The 23,339-nt window shown below is 33.8% G+C and overlaps 1 protein-coding gene across 1 annotated transcript in view; it reads right to left on the bottom strand.

The window, feature by feature from the left end:
* Window positions 1–1,235: 1,235 nt before the first annotated feature.
* PRKX (protein kinase cAMP-dependent X-linked catalytic subunit) overlaps window positions 1,236–23,339 on the bottom strand; it is a 44,004-nt gene continuing 21,900 nt past the window's right edge. The window contains exons 2-9 of the mRNA XM_026707471.2: window positions 21,159–21,327; window positions 18,014–18,277; window positions 11,080–11,199; window positions 8,403–8,498; window positions 4,598–4,655; window positions 3,269–3,346; window positions 2,276–2,426; window positions 1,236–1,848 (exon numbers count right to left, since the gene is read on the bottom strand). Coding sequence (XP_026563256.1) covers window positions 2,301–2,426; window positions 3,269–3,346; window positions 4,598–4,655; window positions 8,403–8,498; window positions 11,080–11,199; window positions 18,014–18,277; window positions 21,159–21,327 — 911 coding nt within the window. The 3' untranslated portion in view covers window positions 1,236–1,848; window positions 2,276–2,300. The remainder of the gene's footprint in view (window positions 1,849–2,275; window positions 2,427–3,268; window positions 3,347–4,597; window positions 4,656–8,402; window positions 8,499–11,079; window positions 11,200–18,013; window positions 18,278–21,158; window positions 21,328–23,339) is intronic.

The following is a 23,339-nucleotide window of genomic DNA, read 5'->3' as shown; positions in this document are numbered from 1 at the left end:
ATTTCTTATTCCTTGTATTTTTTACAGTGCACTTTAAAAACATAGTGTCCACAAAAAGTGGCAGCTAAAGTTTTTGAAGAGTTTTGGCTTCTACCAATGTGTTATCAAGCAAGGAAAGAAGAGTAACTAGTGTAATAAGGATATTAAATGATTTCTATCCGTACACAAGTAGATCATATGGAAGCTGGGAAACCTCAAGCCCTAATACTACTATTAGCATTGGACCATGCAAATCAACAATCCTTAGCTTAATATTAATATCTCATACTCTTACTCTGCAGTTTATATCTACATTTTGTTTTTTTCCCCTAACACAACAACAAATGGCATGAGTTATTCTCACTTATAGAGCTTTAAAATGTAGAATATCCCATTTCAGAAAAATTCACAGATGTTCATGCCCTAAAATTTCATGTGATCATACAGAGGTTAGAAGAACTTTGACACAAAAGTCTTCTTTGAATTTTTGAGACATACTTCTATAACAACTTCCTCATAAATGAGCAAGTAGTTAAACTTCCAAATAAAATACTGGGCTGCCACCCTCCAGCCCATTTTTATAATCTAAAAATGGCTACAGAAGTAGAGTATACATGCAACCAAAGGGTCCCATATCTTGGGTATAAATATTGTCTTGGAATTTAGACTTTGCTTTAAAGCATAACAGTTTCTTCTCTATGTAATATAAATTTAGATTTTATTTTATTTTAACTCATGCCTTTAACTTATTTTGCTTGCCACTTCTCACTCATTTTCTGCAGTTTTGGATAAAGTTGCTTAAATAAAAAGAGCAATTATTGATGGGTTTATATACAGGCATATAATGAAAAGAATTTTAATATGTTAAATGGGGCAGGATGCTTGGCAGGTACCAATATAGATATCTGAGGGCAAAGAAAAGGTAAGATACACTAAGTTGAATGCTGAGTTAAACCTAATTATATAAAGAACATATCAAATGCCAGGTAACATTGTACATTCAACTGTGGCTCTTAAATTGTTTTATCTAGTATAATTTGCAACATTTAATAATGGACATGCCTGTCTAAATCTGTATTTAGATAAGGATCTTGGTTTTGATGATGTTCAGGTACCTGAAAAGGTAATAGACCCTAATCCCATTAACACTTGTTTTGTATTGTATGTAATATTGAAGAATTAAGATAAATAGCTATGTCATTTTAACATAATTTTAAAAGAAAATATAATGCATACTGAAAGGAGAAATCATACAATAAGTTGTGCAAGGTTTTTATTTTGCAGCTTTCAAGATGTATGGCTGGAGGTGTAGAGCACTGGAAATTTTACCATTCTCTCGAAACCTATGTGTATATTTCTTTTTACAAAGAATTATAAAATGTATAAAGATGCTGAAACATATATCATTTCAAGATTTGTTTTACTTCTAGGCAGCATCTTGGAAAACATTTAAGAATAAAAACCATAGACTCTGTAAAATACAAAAATTTACATTTCTGCACAGTTTCTGTGCTTTAGATTTACTGATTTCATTATATAAATATACACTAACTTGTGCTTTACAGGACAATTTTAGTATCAACTTATACAACTAGGGTATGAAATAAGTATGCAAATAAAATTTGGGGTCAACAAAACTAAATTCAAATTTAGAAACCCTATATTTTCTTCTGCTTCAGTATCTTTTTAACTGAATGAATGCCAATTCTATACTACTGAATAGTATCTATTTTTTCAACTTTTAACATGTCTTTTTTTAAAAAAAAATTATATGCATAATGCGGTCATATTCATTTTCAAGATTTTTTGGAAGTATTTTCTGTTCTTCTTTTCCAGTTTTCACCTATCACACCAATCTTCTTTCAATTTCTAGCAAACAGATAAAAATAAATATTCAATAAACTGGTATTCCATTGTCGTAAATATTTAACTTTTTTCATTGAAGTTCAGAAAATAAGATTTTAAGTCCTTAATTACCATGTGCAAAGAGTTATACTTACTTTTATACAATGAAAAATGCAAAATAAAAGCCATCTAATAGTTGCAATTATGTCTATAAAATAAATCTATCTAGTCTTCACAGTAGCCAAAATAATTACAGAGAATTGTATTTATATTTTATTTTTATTAAAAGGCAGTAATGGAGTCTTAAGGCATTTCCTTCTCTTTTTAATTTTAAAATATCAATGTGTGACTTATACATTAACTACATGCAACAACATAAAGCTTTTAACATTAAGACTGTAAATACACTGGTTTATAAATATGGTGCTTTGGGAAGACAAGTTTCTAATACCTTAATAATTTGATGTATCACACACTTAGAAGTTTTTGAAAATTTCTAAATCTTTTGGAGGTACTGGTGGTATTTTGTTCCAGTCATCTTCAGGGTAAGCTTCAAAATTAGATGTATCGCCATCATTTGATACTTTCGGCACTATAGGAGGCTGAATGAAACAATCACATAACTTTTGTGTAAATAAATATAACCTTATGTGAAGTTGAGTCTTAAAATTTATATTTTATCCTTTTTTTTGAGATTCTATGGCATAGTAGCTGTCAATAACATCTGGGACAAGTTTAAGTTATCTAAGAATATTGTTGTTTCTTCCAGGAATTTTAGAACCGTAGATTTTGATCTCTTCCAGTCCAAGTGTGAGATGGAACTGTTTGTTCTTATGGATGACTTTTATTGGTACCTGGAGGAAGGTCAAACCCCTTGATCCTATTAGAAGTCTACATAATTTTATATACCATACCAGTTTGGACTTGCTGACCATCATTAGGCAAAGTAATTATTTGACTTCAACTGCATGTTGTCATTAATCATGAAATAGTTAAGTAGTGATGTGCCACATAGTGATTGCAATCTTCTTTTGGCTTCTTCCATCTATCTGTAGTTTAGTAATTAAATATATCATCTATATGCAATATGCACATGTTTTTTCCAGCTGCAGAAAATTACAGAATGAAACTATGATTCATGGTATTCTAATTCCAGGTGTAGCAATACTCTAAAATAGTCTCCATCCTGCATTGGACAAATTATTCAACCATGAATGGCTAGTTTGGAAGCTATGCCTTATGGCTATTCCCTGCACATGAAGTGCAAATGTACATGGGACATCAGAATGGCACCTATGTAAACATTTTATCTTCAAGCATGAGATAGAAAAAGACCACATTAGGTCTTTCACATAGGTATTTAAATACAAACTCCTCCATAATAATTCAATACAGTAAATATTTCTTGAATGTATATCTTCCCAAACAGAATATGGTACTTCACCTTTAATTTCCTCTGTGGTACAGCATCCCAGTCTATAGACCTGAACCATCGGTGTCTCTTCACATCATCAGCTCCATTCTTTGGAAAACAAAAGTTTATTTAATACAAGTTCCTAAAAAATATGGCATGAAGTCTATATACTGAAATAGACACTGATTTCTACCACAAGTAATCTGAAGACATATATCTAATGCACACTGTTCTAGTTGACCAATTTTTCTGGTACTGAAAAAAAATACTGGATTTCCAGGAACTTCTGTAGACAGTATAAATAGCAACATTATCAAAATGGAAAATAGAATGTTGTGAAGCAAGTATCCCACCCACTTTGTATACACATCAACACTGCAAGTGTAGTCAAAAGGAACAGGCTTGCTTCACAATGGTTTGTCTACTATCTTGGCAATTTTGATCCCTTTTTAGCAGAAATCGTGGATCTCAAATAAAACAGGCCCTTTGACACTGACCACATACCAATTTTAGGTGTCACTGTTAAAGCTAAAGTACTATCTTACACATAGAGAATATAGTTCTTCATCTATCTGTCCCAATTTTGTATTTAGAAATGGTTTCTATGTTAGCTTTCACAATGAATTCACTATTTCATATAAATCACATTAGGTGACTTTATCTACTTGAAATTTTCTTGGGTCAAGAACCAAATGTAAAGATACTGCGGGACATAACTCTGTCCTTAAGATTTACAGGTTTACACATTCTCTAATCTCTTTAGATAAAGAATAATGAGCTAATATGACTTTCGTATTGCTTATACAAAGGGGGATTTGCAAGCTTTTGTGCTTTGTAAAAATTCCACCAATCTATTACTATACTGCAGTGGAGCACACCTCTAGTATGTCAATTAAGTTTGCAATTATTTTGTGCCATGTTTTATTAGTATCTGAATATAAGAATCAAGGCTTAATGGAAAGGGCTTACATGGCTGTAACCAACAGTATTCATACTAATATTAAAATGTAATTTTTCAGATTGCCTATGTATATACATTTTAAAAATTACTTGAAGAAAAGAAGGGGGAAAAAACTGACTAGAAATTCCATTCCAAGGTCACCATATGCAGGTTGCTAAATATCTCTGTCCTATGAAAATTTGAAAACTTATTTCAATTTATATTTAAAGTGAAAACATCACATTGTTAGATGCTCATCAAATACAAAACAGTGATTCACTGGTTCAGAGGTTTGTAGTTTTACTATAATGAAAACATGATCCTCCTCCCACATCGTGTCTTCTTAATTTGAAATTTGTTCTTGAGTATAGAAACATTTCCTTAACTGAGAGAATGGAAGATTCTTAATTAAAACATACCTTCATGTTTCCTAGTCGTCTTGTTCTGTCAACCACAAGAAGCTTTTTAATAAGATCCCTAGACAAATAAGGAAAGATTTTTTTTTAAAATTCTATCGCGTATTTAACGTGTAAAAAATACACGTTATCTTTTCACTGAAGAAATTATACCTATAGAATGTTTCCAATACTGGAAACTTTTGCTTAAAGTTAAACCCCACCCCCCAAAAAAAGTCTGGTTTTGCTTTCAGGATTTCTTTTTTCTTTTTTTTAAACCAGATTATTTCTGTTTTTTAAAAAACAGATTAATCAATTCTACCTTCAAATTTTCAGGATCTTTTCTTTCAAGTTCTGTATATTAACTGGAACTGCACAAACATCCCCAAAGGGCTTTTTATAGTTCCAAACAACTGCAAAGTTCTTAAAGCAATTAAGCTAGTTGCTAACCATGTCCTTCACAGTTTAGGAAAACAAGTATAATCTTGAGAAAGCTGCTTAATTGAAAAAACTCACACTTTGGTAGGGGCCCTTCAGTAAGGCAACCTTTTTATGCATGCAAAGTTGTTCATCTAGAAACCTCTGGAAACAGTACAAATAATTCTGCCTAAGAATTTTATTCCTAGTGAGAAATTTTCTCACAACTGGTAAAAAATAAATCTTGGAATTCCACACCTTTTAAATTTGTACCTTGAACAACCTGTACCAAAATGTCTTAAAATAACCAAAAATGTATCAGTTACAACTACTCCAGAACATGGTTGAGATGTCCTTTTTTTTTTTTTGCAATTCATTAATTGTTATGTAAAATGTAAAATCCCTCCTCATTAAGCATGTGAATTTCAATATGAAAATTAGGCCTAATGAAAATCTGATTCTTCAATTAAAATGGAATATTTACAAGCTATTACTCTGAACGTGTTCCTCTCCATATTAACACCAATACCTGAAATATATACACTTTTGCCTGCCTTAGTTTCCAAGATTTAATTTACTTTGTTTCTGTATGCAACACATTTCTATAGAATACTCCATAAACAAATTGCCTGCGCTGATTCTCATTGTGAGACATCACTAGCAGTATATCATCTTCTTTTAGACGGCTGTGACATATTATCAGGTGAAGCTATGAACTGACATTGAGCTCCATTTGAAAACGACAGGGAATACACATAAGCTTTTGGACTTTAGACCCGGGTGGGTAGCTATGGCCTTTTTACAACCTGTGGACTTCAACTCCCAGAATTCTTGAGCCAGCATGAGCCAGCTCAGGAATTTGGGAGTTGAAATCCACAGGTCATAAAAGAGCTGTTAGTTGCCCACTCCTGCCTTAGACGTTGTGGTTCAACCTATGTGAAACTTTATGTCAGATATACTTCCCAATTTGCTGTTTTCTACATATGTTGGGCCTAGATTTTTCTAAATTCAATCAACAACCTCCAAAGCCCTCCTGACTGAAAATTCTGGGCATTGATGTTCAAAATCAACTGTCTGGCTAAAAGCCAAATAAAATCTTTGTTAGAAATCATAAGAGCTGTAGTTCATTTAGAACAAATTGGATGAGGGAGGCCAACTAATTTGTTTTGTCTATCGCAAAACTAGCACAAAAACAGGACAACTAGCTCTGGTGTCTTGAAAATTTAATTAAAATTTTAATTAAAGGGAACATATGATTGACAAAACCACCCTAATTTATCCAGGGCTTATTGTTTTGTTTAGAATCGGAAAGATGTATGCTCAGCTCTACAGAGCCTTATATATCGTTTAGACGGCTGATTTGCTTTGAGTAAAAAACCGCTCAAAACATTTTTTCCAAACCTTAGAATTACTAACATCCTCCCAAAAACTTGGAGTACATGCTTTGAAGCTCTTCATTGTATACATAAAACTTTTCTGCCAGAACTGCTGATGAAGCAAATAGATATTTATCATGGAATACTTGGAATGCAAGTTCTGACATAGATTTTAAGAGATAACAGATAATCAGAGTTGGAAGGGACCTTATAGGTCATCTAGTCCAACCCCTCCACCCAAGCGGAAGACCCTACACCATTTCTGATAAATGGCAGTCCAATCTCTTCTTGAAAGTCTCAACTGATGGTGTTCCCACAACTTCCAAGGGCAAGCTGTTCCATTGGTTGACTGTTCTCACTGTCAGAAAGTTTCACCTTATTTCCAGGTTGAATCTCTCCTTGTTCAGTTTCCATCCATTATTCCTTGTCTGGCCTACAGGTGCTTTAGAAATAGCTTGACCCCTTCCTCTCTGTGGCAGCCCCTCAAATATTGGAAGACTGCTATTATGTCTCCCCTGATCCTTCTCTTCACTAGACTAGTCAAGCCCAGTTCTTGTAACCGTTCTTCATATGCCTTAGTCTCCAGTCCCCTAATCATCCTGGTTGCTCTTCTCTGTACTTTTTCTAGAGTCTCAACACCTTTTTTATAATGTGGTGAACAAAACTGGATGCAGTACTCTAGGTATGGTCTTATGAGGCTTTATAGAGTGGTATTAGTACTTCCCTTGATCTTGATTGTATGCCTTTGTTAATGCAACTTAGGATTGCATTAGTTTTTTTGGCTGCTGCTGCACACTGCTGCCTCATACTTAGCTGGTTGTCCACTAAGACTCCAAGATCCCTCTCACAGTTACTGCTATTGAGCCTGGTTTCACCCAGTCTATATGTGTCCTTTTGGTTTTTCTTGCCTAAGTGTAGGACTTTACTTTTCTCTACATTGAATTTCATTTTGTTAGATACAGTCCAGTGTTCTAGTCTGTCAAGATCCATCTAGATCTTGAGCCTATCTTCTTCTTCTTGGATATGCAAACATATTTAAGGAAATATTTAAGGAAAATCAGTCAGGGGTCCCTTCTACTGGGCCATGGTCAGTTCAGAACCAGGCCACACGAGCGATGGGTACTTGGGCTTGTGTAAATGGAGCTATACGTGCACCTGCCACTCACATGGAACTATCTCCCCTCCCCCCTTCCCACTGGGCCACCAAGCCAGAAATGTTGAGGACTGCTGAGTTAGCTGAAGTGGAAGAATCCATGATGTTGGTACAAAGATAAGCACTTCTGTTTTCTATTTATTGTAAAGGATCTGGTTTGGAATTTTGTTGTGACAGGTCAGACTATGACTATGGTTTAGTTTTTACATTTCATATTTTATATTTTTATCTCTTGTGCTTTTTAATAGGAGTATGATTCTAATGTACTATATGATAAATAATAAATAGATCTATGGCAGTTTTGTATGTAAAAGTATGTAAAAACTAAGAAGGCTAGTGGTAGTAAGAAACTTTAATGTTTCTGCAGTCCACAATGTGTACGCCTTCTGCAATAAATTAAGATCATAATACACTGCAGGACAAAATTTGTGAATTAACCCAAAACTTAAATAATGTAATTCTCAATATACTGATTTGTCATAAACCTGACACTTTAAAATATGAGCAGCTTAAAAAAAAACCTTCACAGATCAAACAGGAAGACAAATTTTCCCCCTGCCCCTTGGTTGTAGGACATGTGATAATAATAAGGAGGGGTCACCTGACGAGCTGAGGCCATGATTGTCAGGTTTGGGGGAAATTGAAATAGCATCTAATTGCAAACTGCTGAAATAAGCCTTTCATATAATCAACTCTGCTATTATTGGTATTTTTTTTAATTGAAAACACTTTATGTTTCAAGGTTGAATGCTAAATTTAGCAATGCAATCTGAGTGGAGAGAGGATTGGTGGCTATATGAACCCTGCATAGTGTTGTTCATTCCCACTTTAAAAATAATTATGAAATAGAAGTTAAAATGAAGTCATTTTTAAGCTCACTTACTTTACATATAAATCCAGGTGCCTGGGGAAATCTATTTTACCAGCTAGAATCTTCTGATATATTCCAAATGGGTTGTCATCAAAAAATGGGGGAAATCTGTTTAAAAAAGCATCAATGTCAGACAGTTGTTTTTGAATGTATGGAAATGTAGCTAGAAACATACCACAATACAATAAACTACAGTAAAATCTCATTAGGTGCAAAATTTCTTTTACAACAATATGGAAAATAGTATTCTGATTTCAATGACTTCAAACATGGGTACACCTACTCTTGTGCAGAAAACAAAAACACCTTAAATATATTAGTGTATTTTTGGATGTGACAAGGTCTAGAAGTTGATTTGTCAAAATTATTTTGATACATTATACAGGCAATATTTGTATATGTAGATAAGAATAGTATAATATATACAAACACAAGAGCATTTGTTAAAATTCATTAAAATAAAATTGCCTGGGTGCCTCTGTTTTCTGCACAAGAGTTTTATATAAATGCTTATTGAGGAAGCATTTAAGTAATACAAGAACACATCTCAGTCAGTTTTGTTTCTGCCATCTTACAGGAAACTTTACATGAAAGGTATAGTTAACACTAAAACCATTTGGTAGCAATTATTATTAATATTTATTGAATATATTTCTGGATGGATTGAAGTAAATCCTTGAATTTAACAGCATTTTAATCACTTATGTCTCCCTTGTTATTACATTAAGTATAGGGCACAGTTCTACATTTAAAATTCCTAACTAATAGCCTGGAATATACATTATTGAAGGGAAATACCATGAATGAAGCAGTGAATATTCACAAAAATCGATAAATACTACAATTGAAATTTATTGCAAAGAATATATTTTGCTATTCTGCAGTGACATAATAAACATTCTTAATACATATTTGATAATTAACTACATCTCATTTAAACAATTGATTAAATAGCATTTTCACTGCAGCTTTTAAGAAAAAAAAAGCAGTGGGTCAAAAGCTATATAGTATATAATTATGGTGCATTCTGTTTCTCCTGTTTTACATTTATAATACTTTCCCTCAACAAAATATCACATTGTATTGTATGCGATGTATGCAATTATCTATGAAATGTTTAACTGTAAATTATTGGATAATTTAAATTAACTAGGATCACTTGTGAGGCCAAAATAAAAGCTATATTATATGAAGATGGGACTAATGATCTAAATTAGGAAAATGGCACCACTGAATTTTAGAGGGACATATAAAGAGGAAGGATATAGCCATCCACATAGCCACCTATCCTAAGAGAAAAAGAATAGACCAAATTAGCTAGTCATAGCAGCCAAATTAACTCTGGCAATCAATGAATGACAGATGTTGTAGTCGGACTGCCTTCACAACCAGCAAATCAAAAGATTCCATTTTCAGCTCTTGTCTCATGCTACAATGTTCAATGGCCATGTGGCAAGCTGTGAATTATATACATGACATCTAAAGATATATGCAAAGTTACCAAGCTACTGACTACCATAAATTAAAATGCATGTTTATAGCAGAGTTTTAAACAAAACTATGCTTGAAGAACTTGAAATATGTACAAATATTTTATAGTTATTCATTTTAACAGTGTATATGCTTCTGTGAAACCTAATTAGATTTGAGAGAGCTTATAAATACTACTTTAAAATAAACCAAAACATTTTAAAATCATACATAAGGAGATGCTGCAAAGCACCATAACCCTCAAGCTTTTATAAAGTTCCTACAATAATGCCTTGATTTTATGTGCTTGTTGCTTTGTGATAGAATTGATTCAATTGTAAAAGATACTTTCTTCTACAAGAATAATTTTAAATTCCATTAACTCGAAACCGATAAGATAAAGTGCATTTTCCTACATCTTCTTTCAAAGATAGTGTGGAAGTAATCTATTTCGTGTCATTGTCAAGAAACTGTAACAAGAAAAAACATTCCGTTCCAAATCCAAACTAAGTATCTGGATATTTTGGAAATATGTTGTAAGTCTTAATTCTCACAATGCTTCAATAAAGCAAGGAGATCATCTACATATTACTCTGAGAATGCTACCGGTTAATGGATTAAATGTATAGCTAGAATCATATAACAATCCATTTCTCCCCTATGTGGACCCATAGGGAAAAAAACCCAACTAAAATGCTGGAAACTAAATTGGCAGCATTCTCAACCCAACAGGCAAAACAAGCTATAACAAAATATAACAATATTTTGTTATTTGATAAATACAAAATCAGAAACACAACATATAAGATTATCTTAATATACTGAGTACCTTATATATTTAAGAAAAATTCCCCTGGAACTGGGTCCAATCCTAAATACATTGTTCATTAACTATATTTATGTATTGCAATGTATAATATTGTTGCTTTCTTGGTAATTTTCTGAGCTTCATTGTTTTCTTGTAGATATTTCATTACCAGGCTAGATAACTTCATTAATGTTTAAGAGAATGAGGTTTGCTGGATTTTATATATAATAGCTTGACTGGGAGGGGAGGGGGAAAAAAAACCTGGGATCTTCTTGTCATACAATGTTAAATTTGGCATATTTATTGTATTTGATATCAAATACAAGTTTATTCTGTGCAAAACTGCTTTTACATACAATATAAGATTAATATTTCAGACACTTGCATTTTCTTAATTGCAGATTTCCTTACCCAGATAACATCTCAAATATCAGAATGCCCAGGGCCCACCAGTCTACTGCCCTTCCATGACCTTTACTTTGTATGACTTCTGGTGCAAGATATTCTGGTGTTCCACAGAGTGTCCACGTCCTAAAGAAAAGCAAAATGCAATACAACAAATATTATTATAAATAAATTCTATAAGGCTCCATAATAAAATAAAAACCAACAGTTATAGGTATATAACAAATCTGTATTCCTTACGCAAAAATGCTGTATTACAAAAGTAATCACACTGAAGAAGTAATCAATGATTTTAAAAACCTATGAGCAATGCCTGTTATTATTTAATCAGGGATTTCAGCATTCCATGCTTAAATAATTTATTCTAGATTAAAGCTGACTTCAAATAAATGCAAATATATCTTCTGTATAGACTTTATCAGTGCAGGTTTATGTTACTGTTGCAACTATCGTCATACTTTATTTTCTCTTGTTCAATTTTTCTGACTACAAAAATAGAAATACTTTTTGCTTAGATTTTGCAAGTTTCCAGGCAACAGGCATCTGTCTTCACATTGTCTAGACTATTTTTTAGGATCGTTCAGTAAGGAATACATTTTTTTTAGTGGTATCTTAGTCATTTGGAAGTATGACCTGTTTTCATTTGAGCCTAATGTAGCCAATCAATTCCTACAGTATTTTAATTATGACTTGCCCATTTAAAAATAAAGGGAACCTCCCAAGTTCATCACACTGTAAATTTCAATTTTGTATACTGTGTGCATGAAATAATGTTTCCTCTCACTAGCAAAATTTCCTCCACTAGCATATTTGTAGTTTTTTGCATCTCATCCATGTGGAGTTCTATCGCATCTACTGTCAAGAAATCAGGAAGAACTGCAACCATATATGTTCACTTTGAATTACACCATCTATGGAAGAAAAGCAGTGCTCTTTTCATTCACCTGATTTATTCAAAAAGAATAGGATGGATGAAATATTGATCTACTGGGAGATTAGGGTGGACATTTTGGGAGATTAGGGAGACTGGCAATTAAGTTACAGAATATATTAATCAATTCTACCTTTTTATTTCCTTTTCTTTTAGCAATCCATATAGGACTGGGAAGTATAATCTGCTGCTAATTCATATTTGTCATTCACATTCTATTTGAAATATTTCTCAGTAATATTTTATAAGATTTATATTCTACCTTTTCTCTAGAAAAACAAAGCAAAACAGCTCAATCACCATTTTATCTTCACCAGAACAGATGGATTTGGGTGACAGAGTGATCAGATTTACCAAGGGAATTTCTGTGGCTGATGGTGAACTTGAATCTAGGTCTGCCCAATTCTCATGCAATACTTTAATCACTATATAATTGTATACACGTACACACTTCCCATGATGTTGTCTTTGTGCTTTTTAATTCTATCCTTGTTTATCTTAATATCTCACAGAAAAAAATGTCTTCCACAAGATAGTGGCAATATGAACAGATGAAAGACGAAGACAATTGTGAAGGAAGACTCATACTTTTTGCATATATTATAAGCCTTTTATATGTTATGTTGGATTTGAGTCTGTGTTTCAACCAACAATCCTAAGTCTCTCAGTCACATGTAAATAATTTACAGAGCAATCTTAGGCTTGGTCACTTAGAAGATAGTCTTTCTGTTCAATAGAATGTATACCCAAGAAACTATGCATATAATTAAAATTGTAGTATGCCAGGCAGCTGAAAAAGTCATATAGGCAAGTGATGATTCATCCTGCAGAGGGAGGGAGAGAGAGAGAGAGAGACAGAGAGAGACAGAGACAGAGACCAGGTTTGTCAAGTCATTCATAACCTGGAGGACATTATCTGGATGGCATTCCATAAACCTAATAGAAAGTCTTTAAACACTGGTTATTCATATCCTTTAAAAACAAACATAGATGGATGCTTTAGGATGTCAACAGCCTGAATCAAGCACAAAGTGCTCTTTAGTCATTTACATTCCCACTTTATTCTCTTCCACTCCTCAGGACAATTACAGAAATCTGCAGTGACTATTTAGGGAGAATGAACACTTCAGATAACTTTGCAGAACAGCCATTAACACAGGGTAAGAATGCATTGGAAGATAATTTAGAGACTTTGATCTCATAATAAAGAATACAGTCAGAAACTATTTGTTATTCTCTTGTCACGCAAGGATTTCTCCTTTATATAATCTGAATTACAACAAATCTCCCTATAAATGATACTATGCAATACTGTTAATACTCATGGAATGTAAACTTGGTCATATAAAACAAACACAAAATTGGATGTAAAAAAAATTTAAAAACATTTTGGTAAATGTATCCCTGTGGAAAACTGTTAATGCTGTTAAGTCTATTCTATTCTCCTACCGACAACTTCACAACCTACACAATGACTGGATATGAAATCCAGAATTTCTTCTATGGCTGTTAGTGAATCAAAAATTATGATTGTTAGAACCATAACTTGTCATTCTTTATGTTCCTAAGATCGTACTCTATCCACATTAAATAAGTGTGTGTGTGTATGTGTGTGTGTGTGTGTGTATAACTATATGTATAGTGTAACTTGGCTAACTGGCACAAATATAGTAATCATTTTAACATTTCCTACCACCCAGGTACACTTTTCATATAATTTGATATGCTGAAACATTCATGTATATTTCAGAGAATCCTGGAGTTAATTCTATAGTACAGAACCAGGTTTCATATGGCTGTATGTTGCTGAAAGTTAAAGACAGAGGGGAAGTTATTTCAGAAAAGTTTACCTTATGCTAATGTGAAACAAGCTATTTAATTACAGTGGTATGTTGGTACTCATTGCTAATTGGTTTTGAGAGGTGCGAAGAGTATAAAAAATGATGAATACCAAACAATTTTTCCCATAAGGAATAATGTAGTAAGTCACAAGGTACCTAACACTTATATGTTCTAGCTTATGTGTACCAAACAAATGATGAGTAACCGGGATAAAATATTCACATCAAAATGAGTTGAGTGCCAAATTTGATAAGTTTCATAGGAGTTGCCTTAAAAGTGTTTTTTTCAAAAGGCAACTGGACTTTCCTGTTTTTCTTTGAAGACATTTTGCTTCTCATCCAAGAAGCTTCTTCAGCTCTGACTGAATGGAAGGATTTATATTCCTTGCAGACAGTTGGTCATTTGCAATTCTTTTAGAGTCATTGAGGCCACTTGGAGATTTATCTGTGTCCTCAGGATTACCTGAGTAGTGTAGAGCCTTCTTCAAACTACTGAAAGTGCTGTGTTATAGACTGGATAGATGATATGGTATCCCCCCCCCCTCTGTTGAGAGAGGGCTGTTCAATTTTGACATAGCTGGACTCCTTGACCTTCAAACCAGTGGTCATCTCTGTCCAAAATGTGGTCTTTGCTGACTTCAAAACAATGGCCTTTGTCTTTTAAATGCAAATGGCCTGCTGAATCTTTTCTTGATGGGTTAGTTCTCCTATATGGTGCTATGCATTTATGAAGTGGTTGTTTTGTTTTGCCAATGCATATGTCTTACTGCATTGCACTATATGTACCACATTGCTTTGTGTCTGGGTGTTTTATTCTTGCAGTGGAAAAGCTTCTGCCTTCGTGTATTCTTTATTCTGACCAAAGTTTCCTGAGACCGTAATTAAGCACATGGTTAGTCCAAACAACTCTTTTTTTATTTCAATGCTGGGAATTATGTTCATTCCCAGCTGTAATGAGTCTCAGTCTCTCGAAACAAGCACCCACCTTTTGTATCCTTTGAATTGCTGCCAACAACTAAAGTGCCAAATTAACTGTAAAAAACCAACCAAAGTACAAAGTCCACATAGAGCTTCCAGGTTTAATATGAACAAAGCGAACAACTTTGCTTCCTGCAAAAGTTTCTCCACCTTTGCACTTCCTTTATACCTTGGTGGAGGGGCAATCACCTCCAAGCCTTACTCCAGAATAGCGCCTTTTGTCTTAGCGGCTCTTGCCTTCTAGCAGCTCTGTGAACACATGCACTGGGAACAGGCTCCCCTTGTTCCTCTGCCAGACTCTGGAGGCTCCGGAGTCAGCACACAACTCCCAGATGGTCCTGGCCCCATCTCTGCATCGGATGCAGGACCAAGTCTCCCCCAGACTCCTGAATGGACCCTGTTCTTTCCCACTGTCCGATAAATGTGCAGATAAGTTGTGTTGGCTGAAGACCTTCCTGAGCTTTTCAGATAATTCTGCAAAGTATGAAACGACAGCTTTCTTATCTGTTATGGAGGAGCTCCTACTGGGTCCTTTCGGGGATTTGACGAAGGCCCACTATATCAATGAGTGGGTGAAATTTCTCTGAAGGAGTTTAGGACTTTGGTTTCTACTTCTTCCATATAGAGATTGGCCACAATTTTGTCTGTAGAAACCTTCACTGTATTTAAAATAGGTAAAGGTCAGGCAGAGATCCAGCATGGCACATATATGGTCTGGGATGAGGTTGGTCCTGTCACCCAAGGGGCTATCTTGTAGCAGTTGCTTCTTCCCTACCATGACAGTTTCAGGAAAGTCTACATATCAGATGAATAGAATTTTGAATCTTTAATTATATTATATGTGCTTAGAAAAGTGTTTCACAAAAATCCCAAAGGTGCTTTTTCACGAGGCAACTGGACTTTCTTGTTTTCCTTTGAAGACATTTTGCTTCTCATCCAAGATGCTTCTTCAGCTCTGACTGGATGGTAGAGGAAGGACAGATTTATATTCCTTGCAGACAGCTGCTCATTTGTATTCATTGAAATAACTTCATAAATGCATGGTACAACATGTGGAGAACAAACCCATTTGGACTAGATTCAGCAGTCCATCTGCATTTAAAAGACAAAGGTCAATCTTTTGAAGACAGTAAAGTCCACATTTTGGAGAGAGAGGACAGTTGGTTGAAAGAGGGGTCAAAGAGACCAGCTATGTCAAAATTGAACAGCCCTTTCTCAACTGAGGGGGAGTGATACGGCATCATCAATCTCCAGTCTATAACACAGACCTTTCAACAGTTACAAGAAGGTTCCACACCCATTTACACCACTCAGGTGACCCTGATGACACAGATAAACCTCCAGGTGACCTTAGTGATTCTCTAAAAGAATGCAAAGGATCAGCTGTCTGCAAGGAGTATGTTCTTCCATTCCCCACCATCCAGTCAGAGCTGAAGAAGCTTCTTGGATGAGGAGCAAAACATCTTCAAAGAAAAACAAGAAAGTCCAGTTGCCTCTTGAAAAAGCACCTTTGGGACAATCATGACCTGGATGACTAGAATCTCCATAGACATTTCTCAAACATAGCAACTTTAAAATATGTGGACTTCATTTCCCCAAATTCTCTAGCCAGTGCATCTTAAAAGTTTCCAGATTTCAAAAACACTGCTTTAGAACAAGATTCTTCCACATAAAGCTAAGCAACTTACTGTTTAGCAACAACATTTATTGGACAAAGGTTACACTGTAAAATAAAGAAAATAAAGAAAAAATGAAAATAAAATTCAATAAAAAAGAAGCAGTATAACCAAAATTGAACTACAGACGTATAATAATCTGTCTCCGCTAATTTTAAGCTATAGCCATAGAATCTTCACTTGAGTAAACCAGCAAATTATACTGTTTAATGCAACATAAGAGTATATATACTGTTACAATGCTTCTAAACACAATTGTGCTGAGGAATGAAATAAATGCCTTCACAACTCTTTATCTAGCTAGAAGGTAAAACTGATACAAAAACATTAATTTGCCCACAAGAATATTTTGTTCTGTGTAAAAAATTGTCCACTGTGTGATCCATAGCCTTATTTTTAAATCTGCTTTACCATTATGACAAGTAAAATGTTTATTCAGCATTCAGATGGTTTGAAATACTTGTACAAAGAATTTCTGTATGTACTGAACTGACTTAATATTATTAATCCCCTTTTCACACTGGAATTTTTCTCAAGCACTCTGAACTATGTAATTAGATCACTTAACTAAGCATTCTCCTTTGAGAGTGAGGGTGGGGACGAGAGAATTTTTAGTATTTAAATAAACTGATTCTTTTTTGTAAATGGCAAGTGTCTGTTTGTGCCAATGAAGCTAAATTAAACTTGGATATCAAAACATGGAAGTTCAAACACTAGATAAATTTGGAGTAAATTCTTAAGCACACTGAGAATAAAGCTGAAAAGTAGGAAAATAAATCATTAAAGAAATTGTGAAATAAGATTTCAGCCCATCAGTTGTCACAGCATTATTATATAATTCTCATACAAATTAGCTTTAACATAAATTAAAAGTAACTCAATTTGAATGTATTTATTTTAATTGAAGAAAAAAACTCTTATTCAATTATAGTAAATATATTTTTTAAAATTTCTCAAAAATCAATATTCAAAGATTTCTAAATTAATTAATTGAATGACCTTATTATGGAATGGTCTGCCTTCATTGATGTTTGGCTTTCTTTACAATATTTTGTTACAACATTAAAATGTTGATGTATGATTAAAATTTTCTAAGGTCATTGAAATAAATTTAAAGCTTTGATATAATTTAGTTTATTACACTTTTAAGCTAGTACAGCTTTCTTCTTTTTGTGCATCTGCACTTGGAAAAATATTACTTGAATATTTTTAATTATGTATGTATTACAGTAAACAAAAGAAGAGGATTACGAGTAGCTGGGTAGATGGGACTGTTACAGAGGATAGGTGTAGCATTGGAATAGTTGAAGGATCAGGTTAAGAGATGATATTGACTTGACAGCATATAATCAATTAATTAATGTGTGCTAGGAATCTTCAATTAGGAAGGTTGAAACAAACAGTACAAATCACTGTATGTTCAATGCTATAAGTCTGATGAAAAAAATCATTTTCTCTACCCATTTCCCCATATTGCCCTGTAAAGAAGTCAAGGTCAGCATCAAATAACTTACCTATCAACAAGCTTTTTAGCAAAGCCAAAGTCTGTGAGTTTGATATGCCCCTCTTTGTCTAATAAAATATTTTCTGGTTTTAAGTCTCTGTAAACAATTTCTTTTGAATGGAGGTATTCTATTGCACAAATTATCTCTGCAGAGTAAAATAGTCCAGTGCCGTTATTAAAGCGTCCCATATTGCGTAGATAGCTAAAAAGTTCACCTCCTGGTACATATTCCATCAACATATATAGAAATCGTTCATCGTGATTAGTCCAATATCTGGAATAATAAAAACACATTTAGTTTTTCAGAAATTTTAAACAATTCAACATATTAGTAAAAAGACAACAATTATTTAAAGACTTAGAATTTGTAAGATTCAAACTGAGTGTTTACTACTGCCTAATTTCAATTAAGATCTAATACTGCTGAGGCTTAGAAATCTTAAAATACTTTTTTTTATTTCAGGGCCTCTAATAAAACCACCGGGTTTTCTCGTGACTAAATGTTGACAGAAACATTTCAGCTTGGTCTTGAAAAGGAGTTCTACACACTTACAGGCAAAGGAGCAAAGAAGTCTGAAACTGTCAGCCTTCAAGATTTTCTCCTTTCTTTTGGCTGTCATAAGTAACGGGGGGAGGGGGAGGATATGGTTATGGGAAGTGAGCTGGAGGTGTTACAAAACAGAACTGTATAAGCTGGGGGCGTAGATTCTTGCTTAGACTTCTATCCTATGCTATGCGCAGATGCAACTCTTTATCAAAATATGTCAGGGACAACGGACAGAGACCTCATCACCACTTGGAGATGCCCACATGATGGTATACACAACTTTTAATTGGATGAGCCAATTGAACTATTGGGGATGGGAACGTTGCCATTACTTTGTATATGTGATTTACGCACCCATTTTCTCAGATTCAGAATTCTTTTGTTGCTACCACTTGATTTCCAGTAAAAGATATCTTTTCTCTAATTAATGGAGTCTAAGCATTTCTTTCTTGGATTTTGAATGGAGCACCAGCTGACAGAAGCCAAGTACAGAAACATAATCACTGCAATTTTTAAAGATTAATTTAAAAAGATAGATTCTTAATTCACCAAGTCTCTGTGATTCTGCATCAAGGTTGAAGTACAATTACCAGACAACAAAAGAAGAGTTAAATGAAATACAAAGTTGCTGAGTGGGTCAAAACTTTCCATAAATGATACAATTCCCAAACCGAGGACATAGATGAACTAAAGTACATGAATTTCTCCACTTGTATTAATATTTAATATAAATATTCTCTGTATATTTATAGTGTTGTTTAAAAGTTTGTGAACCCTTTGAATGTTCAATATTGCTGCATAAATTTGACCCAAAATATGATTTCTTTTCCACACGTCATAAGACTAGATAAAGAGAACCCGGTTAAACAAATAAGTAAAAAATATGCTTTACAAACATTTAAATATATGAAGCTCTGAATAAGAGCTTCAGCTGAAGGCAAAAAGAACCCTGAAGTTCAGTTTCACAAGATGTAGTAAAAATAATCATAAGGATCAGTGTCCAACTCTTCCATTGAGGACAGATCCATCACATTAAAATGTTATTACTTTTTAAATAATCTTAGCAGGAATGTAACACCATATATTTTTCTAGGAAAGCAAGTTATCCATACAAGAATGTTACCAAGTTCAAACACATGATTTCCATATCTATTTTATTTTATCTTTGTAATGTGTTTTTATAAACTTGTTACATGTTTTAAATTTTTGTTTCTGATTTTTTTGTATTATTTTTGCTTTTACTTTTGATGCAGGATTTCCCAATTCCACAATTATGCAATTGAAACAATTAAAAATGAAATGTTCTGGCAGAAAAATAAAGTCCATTCTCTACTATGAAAATATTGGTATAGAATATTCAGAATATCCTAGACCATTTTGAGATTTGGGGTTTGGCTCAATTTAAATATCTTCCATAGTTGTTGTTTATACAAAGCTGTCCTTCGGAAGATCCCATTGAATATTTATTAAGGAAGGAAACAACAATAACAGAAGAGGATATTTGCAGCTGTTTTTGCTATCATTCCCTTTTGTTTCCATCTTTAAAATATTACCTATTTCAGAAAATATTCAACACAAAAAACTTAAGGTTTGTTTTGCCTAAAGATATGGACAAACAACTGAGTAGACAGGAGCAGTAGCCACATAGGTTTTAGAAATTTTTAAGTCCAAGTTTCAGCATTGGATCAACACAGTTAATCACCATAAATGACAAGATCCAAAAAGCCACAGCTTGCCAGCTCCTGCATTAGCATAAAACTATCGCTGGAAATAGTCCAGTAAATTTATTATCCCAGTGTACTTCTATTTTTCTCTTCATTCACTTCTTAACAATGAATTGATAAATACTTGAACAATTTGAAAAAAAAATGGTTGAGGAGTCAGAAATATAACCTGTACAAAATTAATTCTGCCATCAGTTTTACATGTTTATTTCTCAGAGTCATTACTGGTAGGCAAGAACTGCATTTTTAACTGAGCTTGCTATCCTTTGTTCTTTTTGTCAGTTTCATCTTATCAGGATATAATCTTGTTATGTTGAAATTACTTTTGCAATATGTACTTATAACTCCTCTGTTTATAGTTTAACTTGTGAAATTCTGACATTTCCGGTAGTGTTCATTACTCCACCCATTACCACAAGATATTTTTAAAAAAGTAATGAGCCATATACAGAAACAGATTTCCTGTAGTTTCAAACAGAGGGAATTGTATTTTGTGCACTGTAACACAATGCACTTATCAGCAAATACTTTATTAAAACACTGAATGTGTAACCATTTTTCCCTGAAGCTTATAAGTATCTCTCCATTATTTCCTTCTAATGAAGAAAAGTGCCAATTCAAATAAAACTGCTATATTTGTGAGAACATATTCAAAATGGGAGTAATGCTATTTATTGAAAACATGAACTTTCATTCATGTAGTCATTCCTTATCTAAAAAAGGAATAACTGTAGTGTCAACTGTCACAAAAGTCTACTCAAGGTAAATCATTCTTGGTTTCCATTCAAAATTTATAGAAGTGGAATTTAGAAAGTGCAAATTTGTCACTCAAAGATTTTGACTGCGACAACTGATTGTGATTGAACTAAGAAGATGAAGCTTACAATCTGATCAGAAATGGATGATTCACTTCTTTCAAAACAGATTTCTCATTGTGTACATGTTGTTCTTGTTTTAACCGAATAACATCTGGAATGCTCATTACTTTCAATGCAAAGTAGCATTTAGCAGCCTTCTCTCTCACCAGGTGAACTCTCCCAAAAGTGCCTGTCCCTGAAAATCAGAAAGAAAAGAAAAGTCAATGAGATATATAAATATAGTATATAAATAAAAATTGGTTACATTTCATAATGAAACATATATACTATAAGAAGAAAAGATTAACCTAAATCAACTGATAAAGGTAAAAAAAAATCAACTGATAAGGGTTATATTGCTTGAGCGTCACTGACACAAAGTTCTTAATGTCACTGTTTAAAAAGCAAGAGGATAAACAGGTAGCCACATCAATTCTGCTAGCTGATTCATTTCTACTTAAATCAAGGTAAAAGGCTATTTACTGCTCTTTGATTCACTTTTACTTAAATCAAGGCTATTTAATGCTCTTTTCTGTAATGTGAATATTAACAGGTGAGCTGCAATTTTTTTTAACAACCGTTCCTCTGGCTGGGTAGGTGTGGCATGTCACTCATCACACCCAGCCCCGATTCCCAGCCACTCTCCTCAAAGGAACAGGTAGGATTCAGCCAGTTGGAGCTAATCCCATCACTAGCTGGCCCCGCCGTCATCCATTTTCGGCCATTTTCAGGCCATTTTTGGAACCTTTTTCAGGCTGTTTTTATAGCCAAAAATGGCCTGAAAACAGAGAAGGCCAGGGCCAGCTGGTGGTGCAATTTGCTGGTTCTCCAAACCGCACAGAATCGGAACAAAGGGCTCGGATGAACTGGTCTGAACCTGCAGCAGCCCACGTCTGTAACAAGGGCTGGACTCTCTGAAGCAGCCCTTCTACCTTATGAACTATCACCGGATACTCTCAAGATGTTTAAGACTATAATAGCCATTGCCTTCAAAGAGCATGATCATTCTCTGTTTTATTGTTTAGGTTTGATCATAGGAATATTCATCATTTGAATAGTTCTGTCAAATCAGTCTTATTGTTAGCAACAAAAGTTCCTGTGTTAATATAACTGCTGAGAAATCTTCAAAGGGAGTATTTGCACAATGGTAAATAAGTACTGTACACAATGTATTCTAGTGATGTATTTTAGAAATGTTTTCCTTTGTTGTTATTTAAAGTCACTTCAATGACATAATACTTTTTATTACAGTGAATATACAGTTTAAGATGATGTAGTAACTCAGAGTAGATTCATTAGATCAGATCCTGGCCAAAACCAATTAATGATATTGGTGAAAATACTCAAAGAACTTCCCTGAACTCAAGAAATACGAGGGAAAGAAATCTCAGGAAATAAGAGGGAAAGAAATCTACCTAGACCTCATTTGCATCAATACCATTTACTATAGCTTTTCATACTTTTCTCAGCACCTATAGAACAATTAAAATTTGTATTTTATTTCTTGAATTTGCTGCTTTTCTTCTGAGGATCTAAAGTTCACAACAGCATCTTTTTCATCTATCCCTTTCCTCTTACTCTTCATATATGATTTTATTTTATAATTTTATTATGATTTGATCTTCATTCTAATATATTCAAAATACTCAATGGTCATCCACTTTATATGCAATACACATAGAACACACTCATTTTACTTATTTATATTTTAGTACCCACATTTCTGAAGTATTCCATTCACATTGCATTTAATGATTTCTACCCTCTTCCTATTTCCAGCTATGGTTTTAATACCATACAGCAAAGTGGGGAAAGGATCAGTCTTGTACATTCTTTGCTTATAGCAGACAATATCCCATCCCATATTCCAGCATCTGCACACTCGAAATATATGCATCATTTTTAGCATTTTAGTATGGGATAGAAATTCATATAATTGCTTGATTATTGGGTGGGAAAAAAGCATTTTCATTTATGTCTAAATTGTAATGGTTGGATGCAACAATATTGCATTTGCAGCATAGCACCTGAGTTCTCTGTCACATGAGATGAGTACACAAACTCACATCTTATACTCGGTAATGTTAAAAAAAGGTATTTGTCTGCATACCTGTTACTTCCATTGTTTTCAGTTCTTACATTTAGCAACTCCCAACTTCATATTTAAAATATCTGTTAGCTTGAGACTTCCGGTTGTCGGCTTTGCTA

The sequence above is a fragment of the Pseudonaja textilis genome, chromosome 8 (genome assembly GCF_049901715.1).
Source record: "Pseudonaja textilis isolate UNSWEBS1 chromosome 8, rPseTex1.2, whole genome shotgun sequence".
Lineage (NCBI taxonomy): Eukaryota > Metazoa > Chordata > Lepidosauria > Squamata > Elapidae > Pseudonaja > Pseudonaja textilis.
Note: the sequence above shows the minus strand (reverse complement) of the source record. Positions and strands in the feature narration are given on the sequence as shown.